General features: G+C 38.0%; 1 protein-coding gene across 1 annotated transcript in view; it reads right to left on the bottom strand.

Annotated features, from left to right (window-relative positions):
- Positions 1-4,202: 4,202 nt before the first annotated feature.
- Positions 4,203-16,565, bottom strand: part of zgc:92140 (uncharacterized protein LOC447854 homolog) — a 46,795-nt gene continuing 34,432 nt past the window's right edge. Inside the window, exons 4-7 of the mRNA XM_056252329.1 lie at positions 10,562-10,659; positions 8,686-8,756; positions 6,777-6,837; positions 4,203-5,691 (exon numbers count right to left, since the gene is read on the bottom strand). Coding sequence (XP_056108304.1) covers positions 5,650-5,691; positions 6,777-6,837; positions 8,686-8,756; positions 10,562-10,659 — 272 coding nt within the window. The 3' untranslated portion in view covers positions 4,203-5,649. The remainder of the gene's footprint in view (positions 5,692-6,776; positions 6,838-8,685; positions 8,757-10,561; positions 10,660-16,565) is intronic.

The raw sequence follows: 16,565 nt of genomic DNA on the forward strand, positions 1-16,565 counted from the left end.
CTGAAAGACAGAGAGAGGGTGGGTAAGGAGGAGTAGAGAGAGGTGGAGAGGTTTAGAGTGGTCACCTTTAAAAAAAGTGGGTTGCCTCCTCCAGATTTTCACACCCTTCACCATCACCAGGACAGATCAGTGAGGAGCTTAAAGGATGAGATATGAAGTTAGTCAGACAGACAGACACACACACACACACACACGTTTGTTTCACTATATTAAACTTTCTTTGATTCTCAGGTTAATAATATTTTTTACCGCCTAACCCAACCCATAGCTAGCCTATAGGCTATATGGCCTAGGCAGGCCTATACCCTGGAAAAAAGTATACTTTATTGTATTTTATATATATTCCCTATTTCAATAGTAGGCTATACATTGCTAACAACAATTTTACTATCTTTAAATATATTAAAAGTAGCATCATGCATTTACCTATTTTCACAATACAACTTTTAACACACTTTAAAATAATATGTAGCCTAGCCTATTTTAGTATATTTTCTAAAAAATATATATTTTTAGAAAAATATACTTGAAGTGAAAATTCAGTTTATTTTTTAAGTGTATTTATTTGCACTTTGTTAAAAACATATTTTAGGTATTTTAACTGTGTAGCCTATTGAAAAATGATCATTGTATTGAAAGTATCCTTTCAAAATACATTATAGTATACAATAGTATTTTGAACAAAGTATAGCTAAGTTTTATTTGTCTAATAATGTACATTTGTTATTGAAGAAAAAGTATGCAATTTGTGGTATTTGGAATAAGCCAAAGGTATAATCAGCCTATACTTATATAGGCTATATATATACACTTATAGTATATTGCTTGTATGTTTCGAAGACACTCGTAATGAATTTGTAATGTACTTGTAACACAAATAAAGTACACTTTAATATCACTAATCAAATCAATCATGTTTAGTCCCTGCAGGCATGATACCAGGCTATATACTAAGTAGCTACAATTTAGTAGGCTACACTAAATAGACTTAAAGTTATGCTTTACTACAATTTAATTTGTTTCAAAATAGCATACTTCAAGTTAACTAATCATTAACACACTTGAAGTAGCCTACTGATAATTAGTCTGGCTGCAAGTAGCCTATAGATAGCCTTTTTTTCACCAGGGTAAAGGTGAAAAATTAAAGAATGTATATATATGTTTATTTATTATTTTGGATTTTGAAAAGCTGTTGTCCAGAGGGCTTTATATTCCCTTTCCCCCCATTCTTTCCTCATTGCTCATTTAATTTCTCCATCATCGGGTGCTCGATATCATTCCATTCGCGTCTCGTCGTGTATCCCAACGCTTCTGAGAGTTCATGAGAACATGATCGAATTCACTACAGCTGACACCTGCTCCCTGCACGCTCTGGAATCCCATTCAAACTGCTTTCAGATTTCCTTCTGACATTCTAAATAATTTCATTTTTGGCAAATAGCAAGCAGTAAATTGTATTGTTTGTAGCTAATAACTGTAGCCTACAGTTATTAGCTACAAAAAAATGGCATTTGGGCGCGAAACACGATTACAATTGTGTATAGGCTATTCTTAGACGGGGTTTATTTAGTTTTTGACAGAAATCTTTTAAAAGTAGCCCACCTGAAGAAGGGATTTTTTTCTTTTCTCGAGGGACATTTGACTTCACTTCTGCATTTCGTTGCGCTGTTTAAAACGATTAAGCCTACATTTAATATTATGGCGAGTGGCGACCCCTAGTGTTTAAATGTGAAAGAACAAAGTATAAAATGAGCGAGTCTTTTAAATCAAAATGTTATTTTTTAATGCCAGTTAGCATTTAGAAAATGTTTGTGCGGTTTGCCTGCTAAATTCCGTTTAAGCATCTGGATTTTGCAATAGAAGCAAGTGCACAGGCAATGAAAACTAAAAATCAAGACAATATTCACGTATGGTCAATAGACGGAAATGTATATTAAAGACCTACATGTAAATATACAGGTTCTCCTTTAAAAACATATTTGACATTAGATAAGGTGATAAAAAAAAAGTACGTTTTGATTTGGCTGACAGAAACTCTGAGCACAAAGCAGCAGACATGCTGGCTCAGAGCTCTGGCTGGTGCAAACCTGGTTTCCGTCTGCTACTACATCCATGTCTGGTGCAAATTCTCACATCAAATGAGTTATTCTGACAGTTACCGCAATATTTTCCTCTGCCAGAAATACATGAGAAGTTTGTATCACGCCGCTGGTGTAGGCCTATTATTAAGCCAATACCAGAGTAACCAAATGTTACTTCATATTTCAAGAAAAGTGGTTGTGCTTTCTGTCAGTGGGGAAAGGTGACAGCTTAGTAAATTGAATTCAGTGTTGAAAGCGAGTTTTTGAAGAGGCTAACTGAAGTTCTGGTGGGAATGTTTTTTTAAAAGATGAGTGAATGGCAAAGAGTGTATAATTAGGACAGTAATGGATCCCATTTATAAAGGGCTACAGTTAAAAAGCAAAATTAGGCATGTAAGTGTATAGCCTAATGGAGGAGAAGAGAGGGATGGGAAGAGAAAAGAGAGAGATATTTATGTGCAGAATGAGGATAGGGAAAACTGAAAAGGGGAATGAGGGTATAAGAGAGGCCTGCTGGATTGAGTTAGATGTAATTGCTGTGAGCTCATGCTGGCAATGTAGAGTGACAACCAAGCCAGAGCTCTCACAGGGCTAAACCCAACTCTCTCAATCTCATATCTTCCTTTCTTCCACTTCTCCTACACACACCAGATGGAGCTCAGTCACACACATACACATTCTCACACATTAAAACCGTACAAAATTATCATTCAGATCTACTTCAAAAACCAACCATCGTGAAGCCCTCTGTGTTCAATTCCCCTCACCGCTGTCCTCTAGAGAGCATAACAACCAGTACTAGCTTAGCCTGGTAAAACTCACATTGTGTCACACCAGCACACCGCGTGAGAGAGAGAATACGGCCAAACTTCCAGAACATGTTGTTCTCTATAATGAGGCAGCATTCAAGGGATTTATTGGGTTTTACCTCACAGTGGAAAGAATATATTCTTTGCCCATATTCCTGACCGTATGGTTTTCCTCTTCTCTGAAGATACTGTTAGAGCTGTACTAGAAGGCCAAGATGAAATAACCACAGGTCATGCATGTATCATGTGTGACAATGTTAAAAATATAGACGGACAGTGTACATGAGAGTTACTGTTGTGTTGTCAATAAGGACAATCCTGTTTACTCTCAAGTTTTTATCAAACAGATTTGAAGGCAGAATATATTTTTTTATTCTGTGCAAAATACAGTACAGTACAAACTGTCCCTTGACTATACACACACACACACACACACACACACACACACACACACACATATATACACACACATAATTTATAAGCCTTGTTCACCAATTATTGGCTGTAATTTACCATTTTTTACCGCTTTTTGGGATCCTTTTGCTAGTCAGAATATTGCAATGCCCTGAAGTCCAGTGATATAAAATGATTAAAAAAATTATAATCTAAAAATAAATTTAAATATTGCATTCTAAAATATTGCGCATGTTTTCATTACATACTATGGAGAGAGGGGGGATATTTGTGCATAATTAATGACTTAAGTCTCAATTAAAAAGTAATTCTGAAGCACTGAAAAGTACTAGTAAAGGCAAAAATTATTATAAGGACTGAAAAAAACATTTAGTGACCAATCACAGCATCTAAAATATTCACTATGATAAAAAAAAATAAAAAATAAACCTAAAATCATGATCCTCAATACAAAAAAAAAATTGGTTTACACTAGCTAGACATTTCTAATGTAGTCAACCTCCAGGTGGAGACAAAACACAACAAGTGAATGAAAACAAAATCCACAAATGCTTGAGTTGGTTCGTCAACAGCTCCAAATGTCTTGTGTGAGGATTCTCCGAAAAGACGTGACGTTGGACAGCAATTTTATAGTTACATTTTTGTAAAGTGTATTATTTTAACTCATGGTGGAAATGCAATCTGCACATTTTTGGATTTGAAATTCGATCCCCGAAACCAATAAGTATTTTTAACGTTATGAGTCAGACCACCAACAGGAAATATGACGCTAGAATGGATTAATGATGTCAGCAAAGCAGTACGTACGTAGTCTACGTACGTACGTACGTACCTACACACACACACACACACACCAACCAATTAATCGTTGAGACAGCACACAAACAGAAACCATAGCTCCTGTGTCTTATATTTTAATAGAAAAAGAAAACATTGAACATAAAAAAGGATTCAATCCAGTAATTATAATGACAGATGCTTGGCCAACGCTGTGTACTTAAAGTGACCCCACCCCACCTCATACTGGTTTGGTGGTATCCATGAATTGTAAGTGTACAGGCTGACAACCAGATGCATTTTAGCCAACACGACTAAATAAATACTAATAAGTGAGAAAGGCAGGGCGAGGAACAGAGGTTAACACTGTAGCTAAACATACACAGGTCTACGACAAACATTTCATCCGTTTGACATCGATTAACACAGTCAGACCTGGCTCTCTGACACAGATTAACACAAACACAGGCCTCGAAACACACACAAAAAAAACAGACAACCCCAGTTCTTTCATTGGACAGCATAAAAAGTCAATTCAGATCTTTAAGTTAAATGCTGCCTGTTTATGGGTGGCTGTAATGGGTATATTTGGATATGTGTGAGGGTAACTGCTGGTAACTAGTGAGACTATTTCCGTCCCTTTTGTGAGAATTTTACAAATAATAGCAGAATATACAAATTGAAAGTGAGAACTTGTATGTGGAAAGAGGGTGTGGTGATTATTTTAGCTTTAAGTCTTTCTCTATGTATGTGTGTGCGCACGAGCGAGTGTGTTATGGGGTCACTGCACAGCCCTGACCTTTATAGCACAAGCTTGAGGAGGTTTGATCTATGCAATAAAAAACAATAAAAATAAACATTATGGAACAGTCCACAAATTTAAAAAAGTCCTTCAAAAGGCAGGAGTCCAGATCAAATGTTCTAAAACTTGCCACATTGCTCTTATCAAAATAATCAGACAGTTCGGTCATATAGTCGCTCTTAATAAAATATCTCTCGTTCAAACCCTCTCCCCCCAAAAAACCCGCAACACTTCATCTTTACATTCACTCCCCACTATCTCCAGATGATGTTTGTAAGCTCTCTTCCCGTTTCTCCATATGTCCGTTTTTTCCTCTGGCTTGCCACTTAAAACAAGGACTGGGAGGAGCATCTCGCTTTCCCCGACATAATCTCTCTTTCTCAGATGGCTCCATCACAGCCAGGCGGAGAAAGGGGCCATTTCAATGCTGGCCGTAGGAGGACAAGAGCGGAGTGGATGGGGGGGGGTCCTCATTTCATGTCAGAGTGAGTCTATGTTGATAATACATCAATCAAGCTGTTCTTTCTTCACCCAAAACCATCTAGATCTCGAAGCAAGGCAACCCCAAGAGAGGAGAAGAGGTCAAGGGTGCAAACAGCCTATGAGGAAAAGTCCTGCGTTCTTTCGCTCTCACAAGCACACTCTCTCACGCACTCGCACGCACACTCGCTCTCAGATCGACAGTGTTACAGACATAGGAAACACTGATTTTTGAGTTCACACTCTCTCTCCATTCCCATCTCTGGCAAGATCTGGCACCTCTCTGCTATGTCACATCGTCTTCCTCCTCGGAGCTGTAGTCCCGCCCCTGGAGAATATGGAGAGAGAGAGAGAGAGAGAGAGAGAGACCGATAAAGAAAATAATCTAAACTAAAAAACTCAATAAGTGAATTCGAGTTGTACCAACTAGCAGAAAGTGCGATGAGCTTCAAAATGAACACTTCATTTTCATCAAACATGGACAAAGAGAGACTGATTGTGAAAGCATTGGATATTGTAGTGCAAATTGATAAAGTTCCAAATGGAAAACCATAAATATCATGAAAATATTAGCGTCTATGTTTTAAGCAGCACAGTGCATTTGATGAGGTCTCTGTTCGCACACTGTTCTGATCAGCTGAATGTGATTGCATTTCCATTGTCAATGTGAAAAGTCGAGTTGCTTATTGCTGGAATCCTGTCTTATCTGGTTAGGTGTTAAATCAACATAGCCTTAAAAAAATTTTTTTATTATTGAGAATTAATCAGCTTAGGCTTTGTTGAGACAGTGTCTTAACAAAACAAAAAACAATATATATTGCTCACCTACACTGCACAAAACAACAAAGCCCACCACGATCAGATTTTTAAAAACATGATCCAAACCACATCTATATGTAGTTTGAAGGGTTTAAAATTAGATTTTTAAAAATGCATTTAATTTCAATGTAGATATACAGACACTGGCAAACAGATTTGATTTAATTACTTCGAAAAAACAATTTCGATTTTTTTTTTTGCAGTGTAAACAAGGCCCTACAGCCTTTATGTAACCTTGTTTCAACTCATTTAAAACAAAAATCTAAAATATTTTGATTTAATCCATTTCAGACCAATTGATCTCAGGCCTCAAGAGAGACACAAAGATAGATAAGAGAGGAAGAGAAACAGGAGGAAGTAATGGAAAAAAGCAGAGCGATAAACATATCATTTTATCTCCAGAGGTCTACAGGGAGTACCAGACAGGCAATGAATATGGCAAAATGACAAGACAATCTTTTAAATGTCACAATCTATTCTAGATAAACGAGCAGTCTATAAAAGAACAGTTTCATGTACACTGTCCCTTTAAAATCTCCAACCCATCTGCTTCCTCCTTTACTTCTGTGTCTCGTTTTTTCCTCCCGCCCTCACCTTCTCAATCTTCTCATCCAGCATTTTGAAGAACTCCTGCTGGCTCTCTGATGTATGTATGCTGAGAGAGAGAGAGAGAGAGAGAGAGAGAGAGAGAGAGAGAGAGAGAGAGAGAGAGAGAGAGAGAGAGAGAGAGAGAGAGAGAGAGAGAGAGAGAGAGAGAGAGAGAGAGAGAGAGAGAGAGAGAGGGAGGAAGTTAGTGGGGGTAGAAGGAGGGAAGCAACAAATACACTCGAATTTTCCATTACAACAAGCATAAAGAACACAAACTCTCTCTCACACACACACACACACACACACACACACACGCTACTGTAGGATCCAGAGTGGCTGGGCAGGAATCATTTTTATAGACGCATTACAGCGGGGACCATAAACCCTTGCCTCTACACACACACACGCGCACACACACAGCACATTAACTGACCATTACTCCATCGACACACACATAAAACAATAATGAACTGTTTGTTCTTAACATGCTCTAAACACAATTTATTGCCATCTAGACGTTGTGAACACCGTATGTATTAGTTTTCTGTGTAATGTGTTTGTAATATCCATCAAAGCCCAGTGGAAATTAAAGTCATAAACAAATAAAATAATGATTAACCGATCATAAATTAATTTACACTTAAAGAGTTATAATTTTAAACATTGAAACTTATATTTTAACTACTGCTCAGTTAAACACTAATGTTCAATAAAGAGCTTTTTTATAAAGAACAAAGATATTTTCATTTGAAGGTTTCCATACAAACACATGGAAATGAGGACTGGGGCAGTTTAGTTCCAAAAATGACAAAAATCCCAAATAAATGAATAATGCTATCCGTCAAATTCATCCCTAACTTTATTGTATATATTTCTTTTTTTCCTGATTGGTTATGCGTTTTGGGCTGAAGTGCGCAGTCATGCCTGGAATCACTTTGAGTGCAAAATGTGCAGCACGGTCATATAAAAAAATATTACAATGAGAAAACTTTCATGTTTAACATATCATGGTTATCATAAATACAGGTGTATTGCGACACCCCTAGTTTGAAACTGCATGAGGCTGAATAAATGACAAAACCTTCATCTATGGTTGAACTATTCCTTTAAAGGTGCAGTAAGTGATTTCTGAGAAAACCTGTTGAAAGTGGATCAGACCGAGCACCACAACACACTTGTAGCCAATCAACAGTAAGGGGGCATGTCCACTCATGATGGCGGAGGAGAGAGAGAGAGTGAGAAAGAGAGGGAGATTTGAAGAAAGACTTAGAAAGAGAGATATAGTAGCTGTCCTGTTATTATACTCTACTATACTATACTTACTATACTTTTTCACGAAGCATTATTTTGCTTGGCTTCAGATATGGTAAGGATAAATCCACTCTTGCATTGCGTGTTTGTATATTTTAGGGGCGGAGCAATGAAGGGAGGGGTGTGTTTGTTTGGGTTGTTTTCAAATATCAACAGTGTTCCTCAGAAAATCACGTGCTGCAGCTTTAAATGACATTTCACAAAGAAAGTAATTGTAAAGTGTTAGCCTATTTTCATTTATTCTTTATCATATTACATCACAATTTTGTTTTTGTTACTGATCCTTTGGAAATCCAATTTCACGAGGAATAATTACGCCAATAAAGCACTTTTTAAATCGACAGTTACATCCGACGGCAATAAACACAATCATGTTTACAAACAATAAGTTGGGAAACATATGGCACATTATGCTCAAACAGAACATGCAAATGAGATCCAGAGGGGATAAGACAGGCCACAAAGCAAAACAAACCATACACAATTTACAGACTTTTGGCACGTTTTCAACAGAGCAAGAACTCTAATGCCCACACCCACACAAACAAAGCAAACAGAAACACACGCACACCGTAAACAGCAAGACATGTATAAACCCACTCACTTAGTCTTATTGGCGCTGGGCCCAGGCACCTCTTTGTGCTGTTTGGTCCTGTGCAGAGCCGAGCTCTTCTCCTGCAAACACACCCGGAAAAGAACACGTTTTCACTTACTACTATTCACAACAAAGCCAAATTCAGCCTCTGCCGACTGTCTCTGGTGGCCCTCCTGTGCGGAGGCCCTGTCGGCTCCTGGACGCGAGCCAGAACCAGCTTCTCTGTCTGGAACACAGCATGATAGAGAGGCCCTGGGAGTGACCTTACTCTGGCCACTGCTAATGAGAATGCTGCCCTGCTGAGAGACAGCGAGGAAGAGGGCTGCGCCTCCATTCTCCTCTAACCCCCCTTATCAGAACACGGGCATCCGAACACCTGCTCTGTCTGTACAGCTTCATTAAGCTGGCCAGTTTAAAGTTGACATATCATGAAAAATAGGACTTGTTCTATTTGAAATATAATTCTTCAGTGTACTATGTAGTAGAGGAGAAACAATGTATCGTGTCACAATATATCGCAATACAAAAATGCAACAATATGTATCGTGGATAGTGAATGTATATTGTGTATAGTTCACCCAAAATAAAAATGACTGTGTGAGAATTCAAGTTTTCAGAGTTTTAGGGTCAGTACTACATTAAACTACTATATATACTGTTGTATATAATGTATAATAATGCAATGGGGGAATATTTGTGGGTCGAATTATGACAACCATTTTATTATGATCTGAAATCTGGTCACATTTCGAGTTTTATTCCTTTGTTTTGGTATATTATATAATTATTAAAAAAATGATTGTGGATTTTTACATTTCAAATATGTTGAGAACTGTAATTTGGATGAGAAATGAAAAAGTCATGATTTATTTTACACCCCAAGTGAGCACATTTACATTTAACATTAACATATGATGACCTACATTTGCATATCAATGCCAGTATTTAACAACTTGGCAGTGACATTATTACTCATTTAACAGGTGAAAAGGTTAGCCAATCATAACAGGGGTCATTTACATAAAGCCTTGAAAGTAAAGTAGCTAAACGCATGGTTTAATTCTAAATGTCAGAGAAAAGGCAGAAAGTAGTCATATACAAGAAACCTTGACATTATTATTTATTAAGTGGGGGAAAAAATATGCGAGTGTATAGAGTTTTACATTAGAAAACAATCTGTAAAATAAATTATTAATATTACTATAATAGTATATTTTATTATTGTTTTATTAATAATAATAATTTTTTTTATTTTTTTTACTATTACTATAATAATTATTCATATTATTATTACGGTTGATAGAGTGTCCTCATTAGGCAAAGAATCAGTTCAGATGTTTGAGAATATTTGGGTTGAACTTTATTTTACAGTACGTGCACTTACGTGTTCTTGCCTAAGAAAGTCCTGGCTAATATTAGGTAACTACATGGGTTAAGGTTAGGTTTAGGGGTAGGTTCAGGGTTACCTAGTTATTACCCAGTTATTGTAATTACTTTAATATAAGTATTAAGTATGTACACGGGGAACTGGACTGGAAAATAAAGTGCTACCAATGTTTGAATAAGTGTGAGTATAGGAAACGATGCATATAAGAACTCAAGAATATAAAATTTCATCTGGTAATGTGAGTGTCTATGACAAAGAGGAAAATTGTGTCAGAATTTCCTCACCCACATTCCAAACATGTCGACACACGTGTGTGCTGCATACGCTTAGTTTCACTTCATTGTATAAGCAAAAAAACAGTCATATGTGCCTCAAGCAGTGTCTTTGCAAATAAAGAGTCAAATATGAAAGGACACCAATGCACAGGACGAATTTGCCAGGTGTGTGTGTGTGTGTGTGTGTGTGAGAGAGAGAGAGAAAACATGTTTTGCATCTCACCAGGTTCTCCTGGAGGTTCTCCTGGTTGCGTGCGTTTACTCTGTCCTCTTCTCCACGCATATACTTCACCTCCTCCACTCCCTTATTCTTATATTCATCTACAGAGAAAGAAAGACAAGTTAGATTTTTATTCTAGGGCTGTTCAAGAAATGATTCACAGAGAAAAGGTCTGTCATCATTTAATCACCCTTATATCGTTCCAAACTCATATGACTTTTTTTCTTCCGTGGAACTCAAAAGGAGAAATTTCAAAGAATATACTGGTATTTTTTTCCAAGATATTACAATGAATGGGGACTAAAGCTTTCAAGCATCGAAATAAATGTCGATAAAAGTATCATAAAAATAACTCATTTGACTCATGCGCAAGACTTCTGAAGTCATACGATAGTGTGGGGAAAAAAGTAAAAGTAGTTATTCACTGATAATTTTCCCCTCCAATTGACTGTTGTGACAAGATCATTGACATTGAGAAACGAATCAGGCCGATTCATGAACACATTCCTTCAAATCTGATTCAAACTATTGAGTCATTCATTAATTAGACACTGATACTTACTTCTCTCATTAACCCACCAATACTTTAAATTTTAGTTTGTTCTTCACACAAATCTATTGTATGGCTTCAGAAGACCTAAAATATAGCACACATGAGTCATATGAATGAACCACTTATATGATACTTTTATTGTGCTTTATTTTGTCATTTTAGAGCTTGACAGCCTTAATCCTCATTCACTTTCATTATACTGAGAACCATGTGACTATATTCTTCAAAATACCTTTTGTTTTTCACAGAAAAGGTGATTCATACAGGTTTGGAACAATGTAAGAGTAAACAGTGACCAAATTCACATTTGAAAATGCCTTCAACCCAGCTCTAACAGAACACTTTGAATTTTGCCCTTTCCCAGCAGCCATGTCCGTGTTTGCATGTCCATGCATTCACTTCCTCATAACACATACACACACCCACACACATACATAAATCTGTCATTTACTCTGTCTACAAATCAGCACGAGGCAAATCGCAGCCCACTCAATCTCAGTTTATCTTCGCCTCTATCCGTCTTTCTCTCCTTTTCTCTCTGTGAACTCCCTGTCAGTTACCATCATGACAGCTGGAGTGGGCAGCCTGTGAATGTGACTCAGTGCAGTCCATCCGCACAAACACAAAAAGCGAGAAATGGGGGGGAAAAAAGAGAGAAATATAAAAGGAGAGAGAAATATAAAAGGAGAGAGAAAAAGAGGGCGCAACGCCGCCAGTCTTTCACAGCTTGAGGAATGTAAACATGTCTCTGCACAAAAGACCACGCTCCAACATGCTGATAAACACACACGCACACACAAACCCGAACCAAAGAGAAACGTAACACACAAATTAAAGTCAAACTTTAACTGATTTGGCTGAGGTGTGTTACACAAAACAGGCCTCCAGGATCCCAAAGAGCCAGACACTTAAATTCAAATACATGCATACATACAAGCATCTCTCTTCCCACACACACACACGCGCTCGCATAAACGCAAGTAGGGTGATAGCATTACTAAAAAAGGAGATCTGAGGAACAAATCATTCTAATCCATCTTTTCAAGGAGACAATCATTCGAGAAACAACTATCTCAGAGAAACAAAGTTGCTTGCAGTGAGAGAGAGAGTGACATTTTACCAGTTTAGTATGTTCCAGACGGGCTATTTCTGGTGGGAAGATGAGATGTTCTCTTATGTAGGGATATTTCGATTGGCTAATTGGTGATCACAGCATGATGCCGACCTTTAGGACGTGATGGAGACGAGGATGCTTGCTTGACAGAAATGGCTTTTTTTGCCACTTTTATTATTTTGTACTTTTTTATAGTATAGAAAATAAAGGAAATGAGGAGAATGAGAAATGTTGCAAGCTGGCTTCATGAGCACCATGGGATGTGTTAGAGAATAGCTGGGTAATACTGAATATTTAGAATATATTCTAAATTATTCTATTCAGAAATTAAACAACATTGTGAATATGGAGTTGATTTTTATGTGCTTTTTAGTAGGCCATTACATTTCCTAAAGGCTGTGATGGTAGGCAGTTTTTTTTTTTTTTGCCTGCTTCTTGTGTCATGACTCATGAGTATGACAGCACCAAAGCAAAGATATTTTAGCATCTCGGATTTTCCCATTACAGTGTTTAAACCCCTGCAGATTGGCTGTTCAACTATGCGAATCAACTGCCAATTTCATTTAAAAAAATACCAACACTAATTCAGTCATTCAGTTCTAGCATCACTCAAAATATTCCAATCAAATACTAAGAATGTCATTTTGCATTTATTTCACTAAATGAGCAGTGAGCACATACATACGCACACACTTCTTTTAAATAAAACTTGAAAAATATTTGTTTGACATTTTCAGGAAAACCTGCACTAATCATTAGGCCTCGATTGTTTCTTGTTTGTGACAAGATGCCTTCTGACGACCAGGTAATTTAGGTGTCTGGGAACTCGATCGGCTTAAACGAAACAAATCGGATGACACAACAGCTACACAACCTTGTCTCCCTCTCACTTTTACCTTCTGGCCTAATTTCAGATGTGTTCAGTGCCGTGAGTGGCGTGTCTGAGGAACATGAGTGGGCCGCTTTACTTTTAGAATCAGTGTGGAGAAGCTTTGCCCTGAAGCGATTCTATAAGTGGGAGTCTGTTAAGACAGCGAGTCCACCGCAAGGGAGGGGAGTTTGTCAATCTCACGCTCTCTTTGATGATAGTAGGTGGAAGATTACTCACTAACGTTAAGGCAGAACTGAGAGGAGTTACAAAATCAAGAGACACGTTTTGAGCTACCTTTAGACACATGACCGATACCACGCCTTTGGTTAAAGATCAGCCGTTAAACATCTGAAGTCATACTTATAAACCTCAGAAGACAGAGTGTCACTGAGATGATCTGTTGTGTTACTGTACGCCGTTGCCGTTAAAAACATTAGCTAAACAGTCGCTTTGTGGACGCAGTCACTTGGTGACTTTGAAAAATGCCTGTGTTATACACACACACACACACACATAGAAGTTTTATCGCTGAAGGTCAACAAGTTTCTGTATTAATGAGCCATATTGGACATTCCTACTGCTGAGTAGCCTGTTATTGTTAACTTTCATAACTAGCCATATCATCTGAAAATCCGATCACAATTGATATAAATATCAATTGTAAACTTGCAATTCATATTTGACAAATCAGTTTTCTTGTCTGTAGACAAAAAACTAGAGGGGAAAGCTTTATGGTAACACTGCTGAAATGCATAATGCATCACATCGATGCATGAATCAATGCTCGCAATATCTGACAGTTTTCCATGCGTCATTTTTTTAATAACGCTGCATGTGGGCAGAAACAAATCACTGCTGAAATTTATTGAAGCTCAGTTGGTAGAACAAGAGCTGGAAACCTCAAAGTCATGGGTTTGAGTTCTCGAAAAAACATGAAGACAGAAATGTAAAGTCGCATTGGATAAAACCCAACTGCCAAATGCATATGTAAAGACATGAAGTCAAACAGATAAAATCATATAGAACAATGAAATTGCTCACAATAATGTTAAACATCGATCCTGATATCTATTCTTAAAATCTCTAAATGGATCTTACTCTGCTGTGGGTAGTTGTGAATGTGAGTTTGCATTCTGTATTGATTATGCAATAAAAAGACGGTGTACAATGAAATAATGGCAAGAAACATCTCTCTATTGCACTGTCCTCATGTGGTGCAAAGAAAAACAAACATATGGTGCTAGAGAGTTGTTATTGTTAATAAGTGTCGGCGCCACAAGGGGGCCTGGCCTGGCCTGAACTGTACCCCCTACGCTCTGCTCCATTAACCCCGATACCCGGTTCTAAAAGTAAAAGTAAAGCTTTTCTCGCAACACTGGACACACCTACATCACGTTGCGATTGGTCGAACTGTCGCTCATGTCAGATATGGCCAGCTCTTGTTGAAAATCAAATGCCTTCTGGTCACTTTGTCGGTGCAGATCAGCATCAGTGTGAACGCCTCAACACACACACCAATCTCCACACACACACACCAATCTCAACAGCTCACTGCAGATCGCATGTAACCAGACAGCATATTCTCCGCCTGCTGCCCCTCTTGTTTGTTTTAGGGCAGCTCGGCCTTTCCTGTCATTGTGCGTGCCGGAGATCGTGTGTGTTGCTGGGATTGACTAAGCACTGAATCACAGATGAGGACACACAAACTTACACACACTCTCACTGCCTGAACACCGACACAGTTCGACTAGTAAACAGTTTGTTGGCACATCAAGCCAGGGCGCGAGCTGAGAGTTGAGAGAGTGAAAAAGAGAAAGAGATAGGGAGAGAGAGAGAGAGAGAGAGAGAGAGAGAGAGAGAGAGAGAGAGAGAGAGAGAGAGAGAGAGAGAGAGAGAGAGAGAGAGAGAGAGAGAGAGAGAGAGAGAGAGAGAGAGAGAGAGAGAGAGAGAGAGAGAGAGAGAGAGAGAGAGAGAGAGAGAGAGAGAGAGAGAGAGAGAGAGAGAGAGAGAGAGGGGAGGGGGCGAAAGCCCTCTGTTCTATTGATAGAGCTGTTTGACTGACAGCTGGGAAGGGCAGTGGAAAGAAGGACATTGGGTTGGCAGGAGAAAGAGAAAAAAAAAGAGCGAGTGAGAGACAGAAAGATAGATAGATAGAGAAAGAAGAAGGGGGGAGTTAGCAATAATCCACAGTAACCAGGTCACTGCTCTGTTCACGCTGGTGAATATAATACTTATCAATCTGTTGTTGTGCGTTACAGTTCTCTCAGATTAACATGCCACATTATGAGCCTACAGATCACAGACACAGAGTGGAAGAGAATCAGAAGATACAGTATAAACCGTCACATCCTCAATCTCACAAGAGGAAATGCAGAACAGAGAAACAGAACCCATATCTGAATATGACTACTGGTACTTCCCAGAGATGCATTATGTCAAATATTAGCTAAATGACGACTCTACCCCCATTAGGTCATAGGACAGGAGTAATTATATTTGTAAATAGTAGAGATCAGCAATAAGGCTGATGTTGTAGAAGTGAAATGACAGTGCGTCTGTTGGGTCAGTTTTTGCAGTGTTCAACAGCTCACCCGATTCAGCATGTTGAACTGCCGTCTGGGCTGTCGGTGAGCGAGATCACTCTGATTGGCTGTTCGGTTTAGCGAACAAGTCAGTGCACTAGGTTAAAAGCGAGTAAAGAAGTCAAGACGGTACAGACAGAAGGCTGTTCTAATTTTACGTCGTCTTACATTCTAATACACAAATATTTTCACAACATGAGCTGCCGGATGAAGAAAGTGATAAGCAATTGATATTTAAAACGTTAAGCAAGAGCTGCTTTGTTTACGGTTGGTATATCTGCAGTCCTACTAGTTTCCCTTTTTTAATGATGAATAAACTATTGACACCTGCTGATATAGACAGTTCACACAGGCACAGAACACACATGACAGTCTGCTGCAGTCTTTGCGGTGTGTTCAACACGAGGGCCGACAATCAGCTTTCATCGACGCTAGTTCTTTGACACCGGCTTGGTGTGTCATGGCCTTAACATGGTGGATGTAGAATGTCCTAACTGTATTGTTACTATGAATGCATACTTACTGTGTATATACATTCTTATTGGTCAATTAGCTAGTTCTTCATTAAACACAGCAAATATTCATTATCAAAAGGAATTCTAGCTTGTGTTGTTCTTGTTAACTACCAAAAAAAATATTTTTAATCAGTTTAGTTTAATTGAAATAAAGCTGAAATTAAAAAGTTAAACAAAAGATGAAATACTTAAATGAAAATTTGAAATATTGCCTTGGCAACCTACTTAAATTATGTAAGTTAAAAGTATTATTTAAGTGAAAACTGAAAATATAAAAAGCTAACTCAAATTATGAATACTATAGTAAAATATAAACAATACTAAAATTACACTGATACTAGCTTACGGTGCAGCATATATTTGTATTTTGCC

The sequence above is a fragment of the Rhinichthys klamathensis genome, unplaced genomic scaffold (assembly GCF_029890125.1).
Source record: "Rhinichthys klamathensis goyatoka isolate OS25496 unplaced genomic scaffold, OSU_Roscu_1.1 h1tg000094l_1, whole genome shotgun sequence".
NCBI classification, from domain to species: Eukaryota; Metazoa; Chordata; class Actinopteri; order Cypriniformes; family Leuciscidae; genus Rhinichthys; species Rhinichthys klamathensis.